The 20063-nt window shown below is 46.8% G+C and overlaps 2 protein-coding genes across 3 annotated transcripts; both read right to left on the bottom strand.

Moving 5' to 3' along the window:
* Window positions 1-1655: 1655 nt before the first annotated feature.
* On the bottom strand, window positions 1656-4336 carry LOC114706078 (serine protease inhibitor A3N). Of its 2 annotated transcripts, none has more exons than XM_028888311.2 (2): window positions 4168-4336; window positions 1656-2374 (listed from the first exon to the last, which is right to left on the bottom strand). In XM_028888311.2, the coding sequence occupies exons 1-2, from the start codon at window positions 4289-4291 to the stop codon at window positions 1671-1673; spliced, it is 828 nt and encodes a 275-aa protein (XP_028744144.2). In that variant the 5' UTR covers window positions 4292-4336; the 3' UTR covers window positions 1656-1670. The 2 variants fall into 2 exon arrangements, with proteins under 2 accessions (XP_028744144.2, XP_037057881.1); XM_037201986.1 differs by lacking the exon at window positions 4168-4336 and adding an exon at window positions 4110-4130.
* A 10271-nt stretch (window positions 4337-14607) lies between these two features.
* Window positions 14608-19716, bottom strand: Serpina5 (serpin family A member 5). Its single transcript, XM_037201987.1, has 5 exons — window positions 19587-19716; window positions 18577-19193; window positions 17432-17702; window positions 16937-17084; window positions 14608-15554 (listed from the first exon to the last, which is right to left on the bottom strand). The coding sequence occupies exons 2-5, from the start codon at window positions 19178-19180 to the stop codon at window positions 15348-15350; spliced, it is 1230 nt and encodes a 409-aa protein (XP_037057882.1). The 5' UTR covers window positions 19181-19193; window positions 19587-19716; the 3' UTR covers window positions 14608-15347.
* Between the last annotated feature and the right edge of the window lie 347 nt (window positions 19717-20063).

Raw genomic sequence — 20063 nt, 5'->3', positions numbered from 1 at the left:
TGGCATTTAGAGTGAAGCTCATGAGATCTGCAACTTCCCAAAGTTGGATTACCAGGATCCCATAGTTGGGTGGCTGAGACATGGGTAATTATTCCTCTTCTCCCATATCATCCATTTCACTTCCATGAATCAAAGATGTCCTACTCAGACTTACCCGACATCCAAAGTGCCTGTGGCTATCTGTAATACACCCTGCCGGGCTTGGTACATTCACAATTTCTTTGTCTCAGAATCAAGCAGAATAAACACACATCCCTAACTTACAGTCAATTAGCTGTGGAGTGTAGGTCCTGGGCCCTGCAGTCTAATCCTTCAGGCATATCTGCTTCCCTCTCTTCAGAGCACAGCCTCTCCTGGGCCATCCTGGACTGCTGTCCTCTGTCCTCCTATCCTCTTCTGTTCATAGCCAATTGGTTTTCTGTCTATAGTCTCAGAGCCTACCCTCCTCTGTCCTATCCTATACAAAGTCCAGAGTCCCAGATTGATCCCAGATCTAGCCACATCAAGGTTTTATCAGGAATCATTCTGTGGGCCATTGCCTCCCTCCTTGGTCTATCAGGTAGGGTTTTGTGGGTGTGGGCTATGGATGTGTTCCCACTAACAATTACCCACAGCAATTCAAGCCTGGTCTCCAAACCCTCTTGCTCCCAAAACCTAGATTCCCTGGCCCAGGAGAGTGTCTTCAGCACTGTGACCCTGAAGGCTGCCTTGGCTACTAATTTTACAAACTAAAATTCCACAAAGCAGCCAGACACTGAACACTGCATGGCTGATCTTTCTTCTCACTAATGGCTTTGCCCCAGTCCCTGATTTTCCATGCCCAGGTCCAGCTTGATGCAGAAAGGATCAGGGGAGAGGTCCTGCATAGGAATGCATGAAGGGCTCTTCACTTAGCTATGGCACCTGCTACTTTCCCCTTTAGATTGGGTAGCCAGGCTCCTTAGGTCAAAAAGTCCATGACCAGCTGGGGCCTCCTGGAGATGGAGGTTCTCTAGCAGATGGATTCTATAGAAGAATACTAGAAATGTTGGAGTGGGCTGGATAAGGGACTCCTTTGTGGTAGTTTGAATGTAATTGGCCCCCATAAGCTCATAGGGAGTGTCATTATTAGGTGGTGTGGCTTTGTTAGAGTAGGTGTGGTCTTGTTGGAGGGAGTGTGTCATTGTGGAGGCAGGCTATGAGGTCTTGTAAATGCTCAAGATACTGCCCAGAGTCGCAGACCACTTCCCATTGCCTACCAGATGTAGGATTCTCAGAAACTACTATAGAGCCATGTCACCTGCAAACTGCCATGTCCCACCATGTTGATAAGGAACTGAAACTCTGAACTGCAAGTGAGCCACCCCAATTCAATGTTTTCCTTCATAAGAGTTGTGGTGGTCAGAGTGTCTCTTCACAGCAATAGAATACCTACCTAGACACAGTCTCTAAAGGGAGAATCCAGGGCTTCTACACACTCAGGACTTGATGTGTGAGCTATGCATTCTGCCAGTCAGTAAGTTTAAGTCACAGAAAATTCAGCCTTTAGAATGAGAGCTAAGAGATTCCATGGAGCATATCCTAGGAACCTCAAGTATATCCAAAAAATCCCAAGGGAGAAGTAAGGCCTGCTAGTAATAAGAGGTTAGGCACCCATGTCTCCAAGGCCATGAGCACCTCCTTTCCAGGGGTCAGTGTATGCACCCTCTGCATCCACTCCTGAAACAGCGACCATCCTCACCTTTAAAGTAGATGTAATTCACCAGCACCATTAATGTTTCCTCATCCAGGTCTGAGATCAATTCCTTGATCTTCCCCTGGGTCTGTTTCCTCACATAGTCATTGATGAGCTTTTTGGCCTCATGAGGCTGCTGGAAGTCAGTCACAGAGGCCTCAGCCTGGTACAGTGCCCTTGCCTTCTCCTTGAACTCTGCCAGGATCTGTAGGCGCTTTTCAACAAATATCATGCTGCCTGTGCTGATATTCACCTGGTCCCCTGGCTGACTGAGCATGTGGAGGAGGTGCCCAAAGCCCCTGTGGATGTCTGCCTCAGGCGTCTCTGTCAGATTGAACTTGAGACCTACTAGAATCTCTTCCAGGGTGTTGCTGCTTGCTCCCAGGGACAAGACAGCCAAGGCAGCTGAGATGCTGAGTGGGGAGAAGACAATGTTTTTATCTGGATTCTTCAAAGCCAACTCCTTGTAGAGGCTGAAGGCAAAGTCAGTGTTGATGGAGGCCAGTGTCAGACTGTCCACTCGTGTCCCGTTGTTTTGGTCTTCCTGAACTTCAGTGTTTCTTCCCAATGTGCCATCTGGTTCACAGAGAACAGCAGGGCAGAACCCAGCCATCAACAGCCCCAGAGCTACAAAGAGGGCCATCTTCTCTGCTCTCCTGTCTGAAAAGAAAATCTTTTGAGTCTGGGAGGGTCAGGTGTTGTCCTGAGATTCTCCTTGTCCTTCAACCTTGCCTCTATTGAGTCCTTGTTCTGCTGCCTCTTTCTGCCTCTGTGATGATACACAGGAAGTGCTCTGGCCCCTCAGATGACACTACCAGACCTCATGCAACCTGTTTTCCCTGGAGGAAGTGATGCTGTAGTAGCCAGTTTTCCTAATAGAGAACCAGGATCCATAGAGGTGAAGAGATATTCCAGGATCACAAAGTAAGAAAGAGACAGATCTGGGGATGGGCAAAAGCCTTCTAAAATCTTAATTTCTTCTTTCCTTTCTATCTTGGCATAAGGACTCTTTAAAAATCAGGGAATACTCTTAATTTGCACCTGTGCCCCATCTGCCATCACCAAATTCTAGTCAAGACTCAGTGAAGGAACCTTGAATTAGATCAGCATCAAATGGGCCATTCCAACTCCAGATGAAAAGTTCATGACATCTCACTGCCCTGGGGTGCATCTGGTTCCTGTTTCTGGACATGAGATGGGCTAATTGAAAGAGGAAGATTCTTTCAGCTCTGCCAGGATACACAGGGTTTTTCTATCTCAGGCATGGAAGGCTTCCTAACAGGAAGAAAACTGAATGGTGTCCCAGTCTCTCATGCCAGGATCAGATTTCATTTTGGTTGTCAGGATGGCTGTGTGGTGGCAGAAAGCAAATGGGTGGCCCTCTCAGGGCAGCCCGGTGAGTGGCCTATGTTGTGTTATTAGTGAATGTGTCTGGCTTATTATGGGAATGTGTGGGTGTTTATGGGCAATGTTCAGAGAACCATCTCCTCCATACACCCCTGCAGTGGGATCACAAGCATGCTAGAGACCACATTTGAAAGCTTGTGGTCGTGGTAAACATGGAAGCCAAACTTTAGCCTTTGTCCACTGAATAGGTGAGTTTAGAAGTGAATATAGATGCTAGAGGGAAGGGATGATGGAGAAAATGATAGAGAGGAGAGAAGACCAGGTGGGGAAGGATGAGGAGTGAGAAAGTGGAGGGAAGTGAGGGCAGGAGGACAGGAGGAGGGAGGCGATCAGATGAGGGAGTCAAGGGGAAGACAGAGGGAGAGAAGACTAGAAGAGTGGAGGAGGAGAATGGAGGGAGCAGGGGAGGGAGGTATTGAAGCTGATCCACATGTCCCCAGGCCTGTGACATGCCTGCAGTGTGTCATGGATTTCAGCTTGCCTTTACCCTGTGTTTACTGTCAGACTGACACATCTATTTCTTTGTAAAGCATTCAACTATATTCTACTGCAAAATTATTTCCACAGAAAACTGGCTAGTCTGTTTGTACAGGGGAAATTTGGCTGAGTGGCTCAGTGGTTGTCTTCTATTCCTGGCTATGAGAGGGTGGAGCCATGGGATCCGTTGGGGAACTGGGGTCCCTGACTCCAAGTCTGCTGCCCCAGAGGGACTCTGCAATAACTGTCCTGTCTCCCCTTAGCTATGACAGCAGCACCCAAACTAGACAATGTCTCGATGCTTCCTCCTTGTGCAGGGTCAGAAGGAGCAGGCTCCATTTACTCTCCAGGAGCATAGCCCAAGGCACCCACATCTGCCACAGATATGAAGACCCTGACTGGAAATAAGGTTCATTTGCACCCCAGACATGTACTCTGACTCCAACCCAGTACTACAGGAACAATTCCTCACCAACTCCCAAAACAAGAACCCAGGTAATTGCCAATTTACCACAGTCCTGGAAAGGCTCCTTCCACTGTCCCCAGAGAGAAGGAATCCTGAGCTTTACCTGGAGAGCTGAAGCCAGCTGCCACCATCTGTGTTAGGTGAGTCCTAATGTTTGGGGTTGCTGTTCTCCTGGGGTGGTGCTCTCCCACTGCACACTGATGCCTATTTATCCACACCAGCACCATCTCCCACCTCTTAGGAAATGCTGGCACGTACAAGGTGTGCTCTGTAATCAGACTAGAAGTGGGCAGACAGGATGATTTCTGGTAACATGAATTTAGAAATTCTATTTAGCAGAAACACCTCTCACTGTGGTCCAATCAATAAGTTGACTGCACTAGATTTCAAGGTTGCAGCTTCTGTTTCTCCAATGGTTCAAAGTTCAGTGTGGAACTGGAGAGTAGTTGGAGGCAAATAGACAAACCCCGTTGCATGTTTGTAACCATCTATCAGGCAGCAATGAGCCTATTCTAAATAGAGACTCACTCTCCCCTCTTTGGCTATCAGACTTCTGGAGGGAAGCTGCCTTGCCTGGCAGTGAAGGAAAACTCCTAAAGGAATCTGTGTCTGCAGAGCCTGGCTGGCTGATCTGAATTTCAGTACTGTAGAGAGATGGGAACACTGCAGGTCAGAGGCTAATGACCTTCTCATGGGCTAAGTGCTGCTCTCTGGAACAGCCTGTTTCCTCCCTCTGTGTCAGAACTAAACCTTGTGACAATAGAGTCTATGAACTTAGCAGACAACCAGCTTCAATTCAAAAGCTAAGAATGCCAGCAAATAACATCTTGAGGCTGTAGAGAAGCTTCCTTATCCTGATATACCTGCCTCTAATGTTCCCACCCCGGCAATTTAAACTTGCCTTGATTTGTGACTTTCTTTGTTTTGTTAAGCTATCAAGTTTTCATGAAACTGCATCCCACTGGAACACAGAATTTGACTAATGTAAGTCTGGGTTCTCAGCTCATTGTCACTCAAAACGCTCCAGAATAAAGTATTTCTTAGTCTCTTTAGGATGAAAGCTGTGGTTTTTGAGTCAACAGTGGTGTTAGAGACTCAGCACACAGGTGTTAGGTTCAAAGCTACTTTCCCCAAAATGGAAGCACTGATCTTAACAAGAAGGGTTTGGCTGAGTAAACAGAAGCCTAAATGTAGATCTCTGTGTGCCAGAGAAGCCGATCATCTATGGCAAATTCATGCTTAGCAGGAGCCATCCTAACCTTCCCATAAACATCTGCTACCTCAGCAAGGGCATCTAGTTGCCCTTCAATCCAGACAGGCTGAATCAGCTCCAAGACTTGATAATGTGATCCCAGTAAATTTTCTTTCTCCTTGCAAGCTTAATCCAGACTCACACAATGTGATCAGACTTACTAGCTCAAAACAAAAAAGAAAAAACCAAAAAAAAAAAAAAAAAAATTTTTCTACTCCCAAGTTGTCTAGTTTGATGATCTTTACTGCTTCCTGGCTTACATTTGGTGCTGAAACCAGGTAGAAAACACTGGGCACCTTTCAAAGGGCTCTATTCACCCTAACTGAACTGAAGTGTTGCTTTTCATTACCCCTCAGTGAGGATCACTTGCTTCTGCTGGCTCTTCATCCCCCATCATTTTCTACTCCAAATTTTAGAGCCTGCTTTTGCAGCCATTTCTCTCTTCTACTGTGCAGGCTGTATTTCTGCTAACTTGACACAAACTGTCGTCCTCTGAGAGGAGGGAATCTCAATCGAGAAAATACCTCCAAGAGTTGGGGCCTGAGGCACAGCCTGTAGAGCATTTCTTAATTGGTGATCAATGGGGAGGCCCCAGCCCATTGTCAGTGGTTCCATCCCCACGCTGGTTGTTCTGGGTTCTGTAAGAAAGCAGGCTGAGCAAGTCATGGGGAGCAAGCCGGTAAGCAGCTCCCCTCCATGGCCTCTGCATCAGCTCCTGCCTCCAGGTCCCTGCCCTGTTTGAGTTCCTGTCCTGACTTTCTTCAATGATGAACAGTGATATGAAAGTGTAAGCCAAATCAACCCTTTCCTCCCCAACTTGGTTTTTGGTCATGATGTTCCATCACAGCAATAGAAACCTTATCTAATATATCCACTCTCTCTGCCCACTTGTCTGTCTACTATTACTTGTTTAAGAGTCATTTCGGAGCTGCCTCATCTGTGTGTGTGTGTGTGTGTGTGTGTGTGTGTGTGTGTGTGTGTCTTTGATTGCATCACTTCAGTCTGATGTTTCTCTGTTTCTACTACCTGAACCTGTTCAACAAATGTCCTGCTGGTGTATCAGGCAGCTCCCCTATATACCCCTGGGCACCCCATCCTCTGGAAAAGGACATCTGTCCACTGTGATGCAGAGCATCTTTCTGAGGAGTCTCTTTCTCTTTGGGGACACCCTCAGACTGAGACTCTGTCCCTACATCACTCACTGCATCCCTCCCTGTGCCTCTGTTCCTGTGCTATTGGAATCCTCCTCCTGGTGGGATTCCTCTGCCCTCTTCTCTAAGTCTCTCCACTTCCTCCTCACTCTAAAGATCTCTATTGCCATCTTTCCAAGGTTTTCTTTCATCTCCCTTGCTCTCTGTCACTCATTCACTCACTTGCCAATCATGGGCTCTTCCCATTCCAAACTGGACTCTTCAACTCAGCTTGCCTGTCTAAGTCTCTTTCCATCTCAGACTTAAAGATCTCATTAAGCCCCACCACCTTATTTTTTACTGTAATACAGCTTTACTGCAATATAAGCTTGACAAACATTCTCAGTGTTCAGTAAATGACATATTTGATGGAGATCAGACTCTCACTGATCTCAACAAATTCTGCCAATGCAATGGGCAAGTTGTCTGAGCCCCCTATGTTCAGACTTTCTTTAACCTCAACTCTTGTCCCTCCCTCTGTGCCTTTTGCCTACTTGCCAGATTTTTCTGGCAAATGCCAAACCTCCTCCTAACACTGATCAGAACCCTGAGTCCTTGGATTTCTCTTTTTTCAACTTTGATATAGATGATGTGGCCCCTCCATGGACACCTACTTAACCTAACCCTAGATAAGTGACACTCTAATCTTGTCCATCAGCATTCTCTCACTTGCTCCACCTTGTTATCCATGCTCTACCTCACCCTCTCTTCCCTCATCACCTCTGACATAAGATTGTTCACTGGTTCATGGGCTGTTACCAAGAGATTGGCTGAATGATCAGGGTCTTGAAGGGGCATAATTGGAAAATTGGTGAGAAAGACATCTGGGGAAGAAATTATGTTGATAGATCTCTCCAAAGGGGTGAAGTATGTGAAGATACTTATGTCCCAGATAAAAACTCATCAAAAGCTGATTTCAGCTGAGGAGTTCAATAATCAAGTAGACGGGATGACCCATTCTGTTGACAGTTGGCTTCTTTCCCCAGCCATCCCTGTCATTTCCCAGGGGATTCATGAACAAAGTGGTTGTGGTGGCAGAGACGGAGGTATTCATGGGCTCATCGAGACTGGTCTGTCTACATCTGCTGCCAAGTGCCAGATCTGCCAGCAGCAGAGACCAACACTGAGCCCCAGACATGACACCATTTCCTCGAGTGACAAATCAGCACTCTGGAGGCAGGTTGACTACATCAGACAACTTCCTCCACTGAAAGAACAATTCTTTGTTCTTACTTGAGTAGTAGATATTTATTCTGATGTATGTATCTTTCTGCATGATATGCTTCTGCCAAAACCATCACCTGTGAATATACAGAATGCTTTATCCATAGTCATGGTATTCCACACAGTATCGCTTCTGATTAAGGCACTCACTTCACAGCCATCAAAGTACAATAGTGGGCCCATGATCGCGGAATTCACTGCTATTACCACATTTCCTCCCATCCTGAAGCAGATAGCCTGATAGAATTAAGGAATGGCCTTTTGGAGACACAGTTACAGTGCCAATTGGGTAGCAGCAGCTTGGAGGGCTGGGGTAGGATTCCTCAGAAGGAATATATGCTTTGAATCAGCATCCAATGTATTGTATAGTTTCTCCCATAGCAAGGATACACAGGTCTCAGTATTGAGGTGTAAAAAACGGAACAGGCCCTTTCAATATTACCCATAGCAACCCACTAGGAAAGTTTTGCTTCCTGTTCCTGTGACCTTAAGCTCTGCTGAACTAGAAGTTTTGTTTCCAGAGCAGGGAAAACTTCTGCCAGAAGACACAACAAACATTCCATTGAACTGTTCTCCCTGGCCACTTAGGCCCTCTAATGCTCCTAAGTAAACAGGCAATGAAAGGAATGACAGTGTTAGGAGGGATGATTGATCCAGATTTCCAAGGGGAAATTGCATTGCTTCTCCACAATGGTGGTAAGGAAGATTATGTCTGGTGTGCAGGAGATTCTTCAGGGCATCCTTGGTGCTGCTATGTCCTGTGATTAGTCAATGGAAAACTACAACAGCCTAATCCAAGAAGGATAACCAAGGGCACAGACTCTTCAGGAATGAAGGTGTGGGTCCAGGAAAAGAACTGAGACCTGCTGAGAGTGGAGGGAATACAGAATGGGTAATAGAGGAAGGTAGTTACAAATATCAAATAAGGCCAGGTGACCAGTTGCAGAAATGAGGATTATAATTGACATGAGTGTTTCTATCATTTTTTTTTAGTTAAGAATGTGTTTGTACAGATTTTTGTGTTTTCTTTCTTCAATTTCCTTACCATGTAATGTAACATCAATTAAGAGAATATCAGTGCCTAACATATTTAAGTTTAAGATACTAAAAGAATGTCCTTCAAGCTCCATTGCCATCTATTCTATAATTAATACTGTGTTTGTGGTTACATAAGGGATAGTTATATCATGTTAGGCATAATTGTGACCTGGTTATATATGTAATGGGTTTATAATTGTACATAATATAGTTATTCCATGTTAAGGATATGATCTGGTGATGTTTTCATTTAGAAATTAAGCATGTCTTAAGGAGATGTGATTGTGTGTCAAGTTGGCAAGGGATGGACTTGGGATGGCTATTTTTGATTGTCAATTTGACTACTTCTAGAATTAACTAAAAATGAAGCAACTGGGTAATCTGTGAGGTGTTTTTTCTTAATTCAATAATTTGAAGTGGGAAAATCCACTTTAAATCCAGATCTTTTAGGGTGGAAAAATCTACCTTTAATCTGGGACACAGATTCTGCTGGCAACCTATATAAAGAACAAGGAGTTCTTGTTCTTGCTGACAAATCCATTCCTTCACTGGGATTAGAGTATAATTCTTTAGGTTCTGCCATATACTGGAACCAGCTGAGACATTCAGCCTCAAGGACTGAACAATTACAAGATTCTTGGACCTTCCATTGGTAGACAGCCATTTTGGAGTACCTGGACCACACAGCCTGTAAGCTATTCTTATGAATCCCCTTTCTCTATATATAGATTCATCCTGTAACTTTAGTTCCTCTAGAGAATCCTAACACATGAAACCTAATGGTCCATTCACTTAGTACATTCTGTGATGAATGGGTATTTAGGGGGACTAAGTCATTGCCCAAGATAATTTAGTTCTATAAGGCAATGTTCTAGTCTGCACAGTCTTGAGGTTTTCATCAATGAACCAAGTAGACTCTTCACTGCAGTGGTGACTTTCTCAGTGAGAGCATCAGTTTTCACTTTCATCTTATGGATAGAATGGGGGCAGCAAACAGGGAGGGAGACACAGCTTTGAGTTATGAAAAGACAGATGCACCTTTCCCTCCTACCCACTGGTTTTTGTTCAGTTTTGCCTTAGGAAAGAGAATCTTGCTATGTAATAAAGGGTTATGGTTTGAATGTGAAATGATCCCCCAAGGTTCAGGGGTTGGAATTCTTGTCCCATTGGTGAAGCTGCTTTGGTAGTACTGTGGCTAACTTTTGACTAAAGCTGTGAGGTAAGGGGATTTAACTGGCTGAGTTCTGACCAAAATCTCTGTTTCTGGATCTTTCAGATAGGACAAACTGATCTGGCCCTGCCACCACAGATCAAACCGTTCCTGTCCTGCCAGGTAACCAAGAGCCAAAATAAACCTTCTACTTTCAATTCACTTCCATCAGGTATTGGGACCCAGCAACAAGGAAAACAACTGACATACCCAGGCTGTCCTCGCACCCTTGGTCTCCCTGTCTCAGCCTCTCTAGTGCTGGGATTACATGTGTGCACAGCCTCAGCTCTGGCAGTTCTTTCCCAAGCCCCACCTAGCTTCCCTTCTCTTCCCCTCATCTCCTCTCCTCTCCTCTCTCCCTCCTTCTCATCTTCTCTTTTTCCTTCTCTCCCTTCCTCTCTGTCTCTTCCCCTTAGAAGTTCCTGGCAGGCCAGCCTGGTAGTGTTGGTGGGGGGCTCAGCTCAGCCCTCTGAGTAGGCCCAGAGAGATTTCCTGTCAAAAGCCTCGAGGGACTCAGTGGTAGGGTGCTTGCTGGGCAAGCGCAAGACCCTGGGTTCAGTCCCCAGCATTCAGGAAAAGAAAATGGTCATGAGAGTGAACTTGGACGTGGAACCTCTAGCATGTGTCAAGCCTTTGGTCACACACACAGCAGTGTGACTCATGAGAGGCCCTGAGGAAGAACTACTCAACCTGGCTCCTCATGGGTGCCTGGCACTGTGAGATATTCCATGTTTATTGTTTCAAGCTGTGCATTTGGGGAGAATTTATTCTGCATCAGCAGATGAGTGAGAAGACCAGTCTCCCTCTTAGTCCTTAGGACCAAGGGAAAGAGTAAGGACAGACATGCCACAAGACAACATGCAGGCTCACACTACAGCACTGTTACACTGGATTCCTCCCTAGGTAGTAACTTCTTCTCGGCTCTTCTTTCAGGCCACATTGGCTACCATGGTTCCTCTGTTCTTCCTGCCTAAAACCTTGCTGCATCCTCAACAGCAGCTTCTGAGGTAGACCCCATTGATGACTGTCTTCTCTGTACGATCCCAGGGCCACATGCCAGTTAATGCTGAGCCAAGCCAGGTCTGAACCAGACCAGCTGGTTGGTGTCCATCCTCTTCACCAACACAGCTTTGGTCCCTGGTGACCCATACCCAATCTGGCTGTGAGGACACAGTAACCTTAGAGCAGAAGAGTCAATTTTGAGGTCACCTGACTCCAGCCCGGAGGCTGTACCCCTGCTCTGTGGCATCCCGCGGGAGGATCACCTGCTGGAGCTGGTGGGATGGGTTGTTAATCAGACATGTTTCCCTTCCAGGTCACCATAGGGCTCTGACTTTAGGGGTGATGCCTGTGTCTGCTGCCATTTTGGTGATGACCATTACTGCCCATTTACTGACTGGGTCTTGCAACTCCTGTGTGCTTCAGAGGCCTTTGTGACTAGAGTTTTGCTCTGAGGTTTTGATAGAGGGGCCGTCTGCGCATCTTTCCATAGTGACCCTTCATGCTGGTTATATGTTTACAGCACCCCTCATCATCCCTCCAGCTGGTTCCCAATCTCCATTCCCAAACTATCTGACTCTGAACCTTCGTTAGCTGGGGCCACACCATTCTAAAGTTCCTCCATTTTGGTTGAACTGTAACAATTATGGAATTTAAAATCATTTGGTTTCCAGAACTAAAATAATTTATTTCTATAGAAATATAGGGCCTTGTCCTCAACATCCTGATTCCTAGGCTTGAGCCAGGAAGATGGATTTATAATTTTATTTATTTATATAGATTTGTGTGTATGCAGGTGTGTGGGTGGGAGAGTATACATATGTGTGCAGGTGTCTCTGGGTGCACTTCTAAGTACAATGGCTGTCCCAGGAGGCTAAGAATGAGTGAGTGTCTTGGGGAGCAGCTGCTGTGTGTGCAGAAACCCTACACAGCAGCCCTTCTCCCATGGGTGACACACTGGTCGAGCCTTAGAGAAGGAAGTGTGAGTGCCCCCTAGAGGTCCAAGTGCAGGTCTCAGGTGATGTGCAAACTGAGAATGAAGGACAGGAAGAGGTCCAGGGACATTCAGGGTATGGTGTTAATGGCTGTCACACTATGGTGCCAGTTATGAGAGACATTAGGAAAAATCCTGGTCATGTGTCCAAGTCTCTTGTCCCTGAACAGCCAGGACAGCCCCTTCCTTTCCCATGTTTTCCTTCATGCTCCCCACATGGGTCCTGGCCAGTCTCTGTGCTTTCCTTTTCACCACAGCCTGTCTGTTTCATGCTCACCTCCAGCTGTTCCTCTGTCTGCAAGTTGCCCACCTGCTCCAAATTTTCTGTCTGCCAAAACTCCACTCCTTCTTCAAGGCCATCTCCATGTTGTTCTTTGGCAAAACCTTTAGTTCATCTCTCTGAACTGCTGTTCTGTACATCCAAGAATCATGCGGCAGCTGAGTCCAACAACTTCTAGTAAGCTCTAAGACAACACTAATGTGTGGTATACAATTGAATCCCATGCATGGCTCCCCCGCCACTAGGCCCACACACAGTGTTTGCTTTGTGTCTGCTTGTTGGGTAAACTTTTGGAAGCACTGGACCTTGGTCTCATACATGACCCTTAGACAGGACTCCTCTCTGATCTCCATCAGCCTGGACAAACAGGGAGAGACACAATTTGCCGAGAATTACTAGACATTATGCAAGGGACAGGCATGAGGGGGTGGGATGACCCCTGATTGTGGACAGCCACTCATTCAGCATAATCATTGGCAGGATGTCTGGATGTGGACATAGCCACATGCCCTGCAAGCCAGCACGTATGTGCCAGACGTCAGAGTCTGGGCCTCCACTGTCACCAGCCATTTCTTAGTATGAAACAGAGACAGTGACAGACCTTGCTGGGTAGTGAGGAATGAATGTGATCGCAAATGGAAAGTGCCCAGCACAGAGAAGTTCTTAGTATGCTAGCAGGCAGTCAGAACTTAAGGGTTCATGCCTAGCAACCACAACAGGAGACTCACACCTTTCTGAATTCCAACTCCCAGGGATCTAATACCATTTCTGACCTCTGCAGGCACCTGCGCACATGTACACACACTTGTGCATGCATGGGCACACACACACACACACACACACACACACACACACACACACACACACACACTCACTCAGACAAATAAAAGGGAAATCAATCTTTTTTTTTTAAGTGCTGGCCTTGTGTGATAGCTAACCTTGGTTGTCAACTTGGCTGCATCTGGAATCAACTAAAACCCAACATGCTGGGCACACCTGGGATGACTGGGAGAGATTGTCTGAAGCAAGAAGACCTAAATCTAGACCACACCTTCTAGTTGGCAGTCCAGATAAGAGGACATGGAAGAAGGAAACTTTGCTTTTTGCCTGCTTTCCCTCACTCCCATTGGCATGTGGATGTCCTGTAACTAGGCCATTTCTTCACCCATATCAGAACCAGATTCTTGAAGTTTCCAAGATAGACTGATGACCAGCCACTCTACAGGAGTCCTCCAGGTCTCCCGTGGGAGAATGGAACTGCTGGACTGCCAGATTCCCAGCCTCTCCAGTGTGAGACAGTCATTATTGAACTACCAGAACTGCATCCTGTAAACCTCTAATAGAACACACACACACAAACATACACACACACACACACACACACACACACACACACAATTAGTTCTGTTCTCTTAGGGAACCCTGGCTAACACACACCTTGTTATTTTCAGTGGACACCCCTCTTCAATATGATCCAGGGATCAGAGCCCTGAGCACAGCCTTATGGGAAACATGGTAGTGATATGCACGTTGGGGTGGGCAAAGTACTCTGCTCTCAGGGCAGCTCACCAGGGGTCAGTTTAAGGTTTGGTGGAGGAGTTGCTCACCCATTCACTCATCTGCTCTTTGATGTGCCAAATTCCCTCTTTGACAGAGGACAGGAGGGCACTCACCTGAGTCAATCCAGGGTGCGGAGACTGAGACACACCTGTACTCTGCCTTCATTCTATGTCCTCAGCTGAACCTAAGGTTGAGGGTAGCTGTGGGGTCATACTCCCCATCTGTTATGGTTTAGACGTAAAATGTTCCCTACAGGTCTCTGAACACTTGGACCCTGGCTGGCAAGGCTGTTTTGGGAGTTGTGGGAAACTTTGGGAAACGCGGCATAGATGAAAAAAGTGGATAGCTGAGGGATGGGTCTTGGGGTTTATAGCCCAGCCTTCCTTTCTGTCTCACATCTGCTTCCTGGCACATTCTGATGTGAGCAAGCAGCCTCACACTTCCGCTGCCACAGCTGAGAGCTTCCCCTGCCTCTATGCCTTCCTTGCCATGATGAACACTTTCCACAACCCATAAGCCAAAAGGAACTCTTCAGTTGCTTCTTGCTAGGTGTTTGTTGCAGTGATGGGAAAATAACCCATGTACCATTCATCTTGGCTCTATCATGTGTAAGCTATGTGACTGGGTAAGCCACCTAGATCTCAGCAAGCCTTCCTTTCTCTGTCGGTCAAAAGGGAATGATGGTGCCATCTTTCCTCAAAAGCTACTGTGATGGGAGAAGTGCCTAGTACCATCTTTGGAACCTAGGGAGTGTCGCTATCCCCAGGGCTGTCTCCATAAGGACAATGAGACCCAGTCTTTGCATAATGCTTTATTGCTATTGCCAAGGTGAAAATCAGCAAGTCAGTCTACCATCCATGTTTCACTGTTTGCAACAGGCGTCTATCATCCCACCCCAGTCAGGTTCGCTAGTTGATACCTTTGTTCATGGTGAGACACTTCTACCCTGATGCTCAAGCGTGCTACTAAACCGAGTTCTTCTATCAACCATGACTGGCATGGAGCAGCCAACCCTGTGCAATATTTCACTATCAATGGATGAACTTCTTGCTCTAATCCTTCATCGAATACACAGAGAAACAAAGGTCCAGAGAGAGGCATTGTCATTCCCATGTTACATAGCTATTAGCGCCATTCCAGAACTTCAGTCCAAACCACGGTAGTTGGGGCTGATAGGTGGGAGACAAGGCCCAAAAATGTGCTTCCTGGTGACCTCTCCCTATAGTGACCAGTCTCCTATAAGGCTCTGTAGTGATAGACTGAGCAAAAATGGCCTGGGGTCTAGGCGTGACTATGAAACAAATATGGAGGTGGGACCTTGGAGAAACCAACTGGCCTCTTTAGTGCCAATCACTGGTGAAAGATGAGGACAAGAACACATACCTTGCAACCACGATCAAGGAAGCAGCCATTAGTATAGTAATCTTATTATTTATAACACCTTGTTAGTCAATCTACTCTACACAAATCACTAGTTACCAACAGATGGATGGGCTGTAGTATACTCATGGCTCCCTCCGGGTAAGCCTGTGGGTTTCAGAAAGAGTCCCTCCCACCTCTGGGCTGGACCACTCTGCCAAGGAAAAGGAGATTCGAGTTCCCTTCAATGGCAAGCAGAAAGGGTCTGTTGAATTCTATCTTCAGGGTCACCGGTCGAGCAGATCTGAATGTAAAGAGCTCTCCTGTGGCAGCAGACGCTATGGTTCCCGACTCATCTACCTTCACCACAGATTTGTGCAGCATCTGCAGGTAGAGAGTGGGACTGTGGTGATGCATGATGATAAAAATATTACTTATCTTTCAAAGGAACCGGAACTTTTGTTGGACCTCACAGCCAGAGTTAATAATATACCCAGAGGTCATTTAACACTGTTATCTACTGTGTACTCAGCCTGTTTGTTTGGCCTGCTTTTAAGAGAACAATGCAATAATCAACCTTACTTGTCTTGGATTCTTCATGCAATCTTAAATTGTGTACTCTTCCTTGCTCCTGATCCAGAACAATGCATGTGTGTCATTTGGCGAAAACAGAAGATACAAAAGTTGAAAGTAATCTAAAATGAAATCCACTTGTGGATATCAGTTTATAAACAATGATGTTTATAGTACTGTCTGATGTCTGTGTCAGTTGGCTCAGTTGGAGTCAGTGATGTAATCCCTTATAAAACTCTGTTAAATATTTCTGTAATGTTTTCTGTGCTGTGTATAGAGCAAACCTCTTTGTCAGGGACACACACACACACACACACACACACACACACACACACACACACGGTGGGGGGGAATAACACAGCATAGACAGCACTCAGACAGGCACAGATTCCTCCAAGGCCAGGTGGCAAATGTGGGTTTCCATTGTAAGAAGAACAAGACACAAAGGAAAGTCTTTGAATGTCTAGGGGAAAGGAATCATAATGGGACAGAAAGGAATGAGCTAAGGTGAAACAGAACGGAATATGGTGGGATGGGATGAACAGGATCAGAAGTGATAGAATGGGATAGAACAACATAGTATTTAATTAGATAGAATGGGGTGGGTTGGGAATGGGATAGGATGGGATGGAATGGGATTGGATGGGGTGGAATGGGATGGGATGGGGTAGGGTGGGATGGGAATGGGATGGGATGGGACGGAATGGGATGGAATGGGATTGAATGGGGTGGGATGGGATGGGATGGGGTGGGGTGGGAAGGGATAGAATGGGGTGGGGTGGGGTGGGTTGCGATGGTATGGTATGAGGTGGGATGGGGTTGGGTGGGATGGGATGGGGTGGTGTGGGATGAGATGGGGTGGGATGGGATGGATAGGATGGAACAGGATGAAATTGGGTATGATGAAATATAATGGAGTAGGCTAGGATGAGATGGGTGAGATGGGATAGGATGGAATGTAATTTGTTGGAATGGGATAGAATAGGTTGAGATCCAATGAGTTGGAGTGAAGTGATATAGAATAGGTCAGAACAGGGTGTACTAAGTTGGAATGGGATGAAATAGACTGATATGGGGTGAGATGGGGTGGGGTGGGGTGGGATAGGATGGAATGGAATAGGGTGGGGTGGCATGGTAATTTCTGAAAGCATTCAGAAGCATCTAGGACTCACCTCAGGAGCATCTAGACTCACCTCAGACAGCTTGATATTGGGGTAGTCAGTAATTCCAGACAGGTCAGCATGGGTAGTAAAGATGTCCCTGATGCCCAGCTTGGGGAGGATTTTCTCCAGTTGATAGGTGCCCTCAATGGAGAACTTGGGGAGGTAAAGGTTCAACTTTCTGGAGAGAGTAAAGGCCATTCTTAGACAGCATGAGCTTGCTGAGAAGTCCTCAGCACCCTCTCTCTGTGGCAACACAGACTTTATGGAACCTCCACCTCTGCTGGAGTTCTCCCTGCTTTGTGCTTAGACTTGGGCTGCCCACTCTGTGTCACCCTAGAATCCCAGTTTTCCGGGTCTTATCCCTCAAGCTGGGCCAGGTCCTGGGCTGAGGACTTCACAGGAAGTCTTTAGGTTTGGAGACAGCTCACTACCTGAGGAGTCCTCCCACCACCTGTGTGGTCCTGGATCATGTGTCTCCCCAGGCCTGGGGAGAGGGATGTGGACCCAGAATGACTTAAAAAGTACCTCTTTCTGGCTGTAGTAAGCCAGTTCATCAGTGCTCTCCCATTCAGGCCCTTCTCCACCTGCTGCATCTTGCCTTCGCTGGGGAGAATAAACAGAGCACTGGCGTTGCCTTGGTAAGGGATCCTCACCACCGTGCAGGAAATACTTTGGTCCAGGACATAGTAGTACTCATCTTCACGGTTCATCATGGGCACCTGTATGGTCTTCTTGGGGGTCACATGAAAATCTTTCTGGTGGGTGTTTTGGTCACTGAAGGCCGTCTCCCACTTGGCAAAAGGTGAACATGGGGTAGGAAGGAAAGCAGTGGGTAAAAATGAGAGACCCTTGGTTGTGCCTGAAGAGTGGAGACCGCCCAAAGAGTGTCCCTACAGAGCGACCTCAGCAGCAGGAGCAGCCACATCTATTGGCTTCAAAGGCCAAATCCCCTCCAGACTCTGGGGCAGCCTGGACCTTTTGGATGCCTGTCCTGTATTCCCAAACTCTTGACATGGTGGTTTGAAGGAGAATGGCCGCTACAGGCTAATATGTTTGAATGCTTGGTTTTCTGTTGATGGAATTGTTGGGGGAAAGATTATGAGGTGTGGCCTTATTGGAGGAAGTGTGACATTGAGGGTGGGCTTTGAGGTTTCAAAAGCCCACACCAGGCCCACGCATTTTCTCTTTCTACATCATGCTTGTGGATGACATGTAAGCTTTCAGCTATGGCTCCAACATTATGTCTGCCTGCCTGCTACCATAACACCTGAAACATTACCCTGAAAGTGTAAGCAAGCCCCACTTAAGTGCTTTCTTTGATAAGTTGCCTTGGTCATGGTGTCTCATCATGGCAATAGAAAAGTAACTAAGACTTGCCTTCAGAAGACCTTGACCCCTGTTCCCTGCCCTTTTAACCCTGATCAGGTCCATATTCTGGGTTCTAGTGGGTTTGGTATCAGTGTTGTTTTTTCATAATGGCTATGATAAGGGCCAGCTGCTGCCTGGTGAATCACTCAGTCTTGTAAGGAGGTTGTCTTATGGCTTCTTCCCTTCCATCCAGCTGGCACCTGGATGAGTTGTTCTTCTGTGGGGCGGGGGTGGGGTGGGGGATGCTATCTTGCGATAAAAGCATAAAAGAGAGGAAGTTCAAGTTTGAGCCTAAGGCTTACCTTTGAAAAAGATGTAATTTATCAACACCATGACATGGGTGCTGTCAAGATCCTTGATCAAGTCTACAATATTGCCTTCGGTCTTCTTGGCCACATAGTCATTGATCTGCTTCTTAGTCATTTCAAGGTTCCTAAAATTGGTAGAGAAAGTATCTGCCATGTACAGCGTCTTCATGGCACTCAGGAAGCTGTGCTGAATATGTACTGCTGGGTCTGTAAAAAGGGCACTTCCCAGGCTCAGCTGGTGACCATTTGTAAGCTGGCTGAACCTCTTCATCAGCCCTTGGTAGAACTTGTGGAAGTTGTCCTCTTGCTGGAGGCTGAGGCCCAGGCCCTTCAGGATCTGGGTCTTAGTGCGGGGGCCAGTCCCCAGAGAGAGCATGCTTAGGCTCATGATCACGCTCATGGGAGAAAAGAAGACATTCTGACCAGGGGCTTCAGAAGCCAAGGCCATGTAGAGGTTGAAGACAAAGTCCTTGCTTCCAGGAGTTAACCCAGCACCCACAGAGGACTTCTTGTCCTTCTCCTCCTGGGAGCGGGAGCGGTGGCGGTAAGCCACCCCAAGGTTGAAGAGCAGTAGGCACAGAATGGTGAAGAGCTTCATCGTGGCAGCAGTTCTGAACGGAAGAATAGGAAAATGTTCTCAGAAAGGGAAAAGCCAGGGGTCAAAATGAGAGAGATAATGGAAGTGCCCATCAAAGGATGTCCCCACTTATCCTCCAAGGGGATAAGGAAGAGCCTCGGGCAATGAGGCTGCAGAGAAGTGCTCTAGAAAGGTCAGGTGAAGCAGCCAATGGCTCAAGACAGACTTGCAGACCAACATGCAATGGAGTTCAAAAAAAAAAAAACCACCAAAAATTTTCTCATAATGTTTTAAGTAAGTTTAGGATTTTGTATTGAGCCTCATTCATGAGTCCTTAGCTGTAGCTTGGACAGGCATGCCTAATGTCTCTGTCCCATCTGCCCACATCCTCAAACCCACCAGGTCCCATAACAGCAGGTGTACTCACTCTGTAACTTGGTTGAGTGTCACGGTGGCAGTCTACCTGTCTTAGGAGAGCACAGAAAGCAGACTAAATAACAGCCTGCAATTGTCACTGACCACAGAGGCTCTGACCCCACCCATCTCAACTCCGCCCCATTGAGAGCTGGGCTGATCTAAGGCTTTCAAGGAGGTCCTGATAAAGGACAAAAGGGACCCAGTTCTATGTCCTTGCTCAGGAGTGGACTTGGCAAGACCAGTCTGGGCCTGAGTCTGGGGCCACAAAAGAGTTAAAGTTTCCGTTCCAGGGACTTGGCTTTTTGCCCTGAAGAGACTGCAGTTATCAGTCCCAAGGCTGTTGTGTGCTCAGTCTGTAATGTTCTTGAGATACCCTGTTCCCTTTGTGCAACATTGTTTGACTGGCTCCCCTCTGACTTAGTCTCATCATATGGTAGTTTCTGCCAGCTCTGTCTCATTTCTTCCCCGGAAAGAGTATGTAAGACAC

This window comes from Peromyscus leucopus, unplaced genomic scaffold (assembly GCF_004664715.2).
Source record: "Peromyscus leucopus breed LL Stock unplaced genomic scaffold, UCI_PerLeu_2.1 scaffold_704, whole genome shotgun sequence".
NCBI classification, from domain to species: domain Eukaryota; kingdom Metazoa; phylum Chordata; class Mammalia; order Rodentia; family Cricetidae; genus Peromyscus; species Peromyscus leucopus.
Note: the sequence above shows the minus strand (reverse complement) of the source record. Positions and strands in the feature narration are given on the sequence as shown.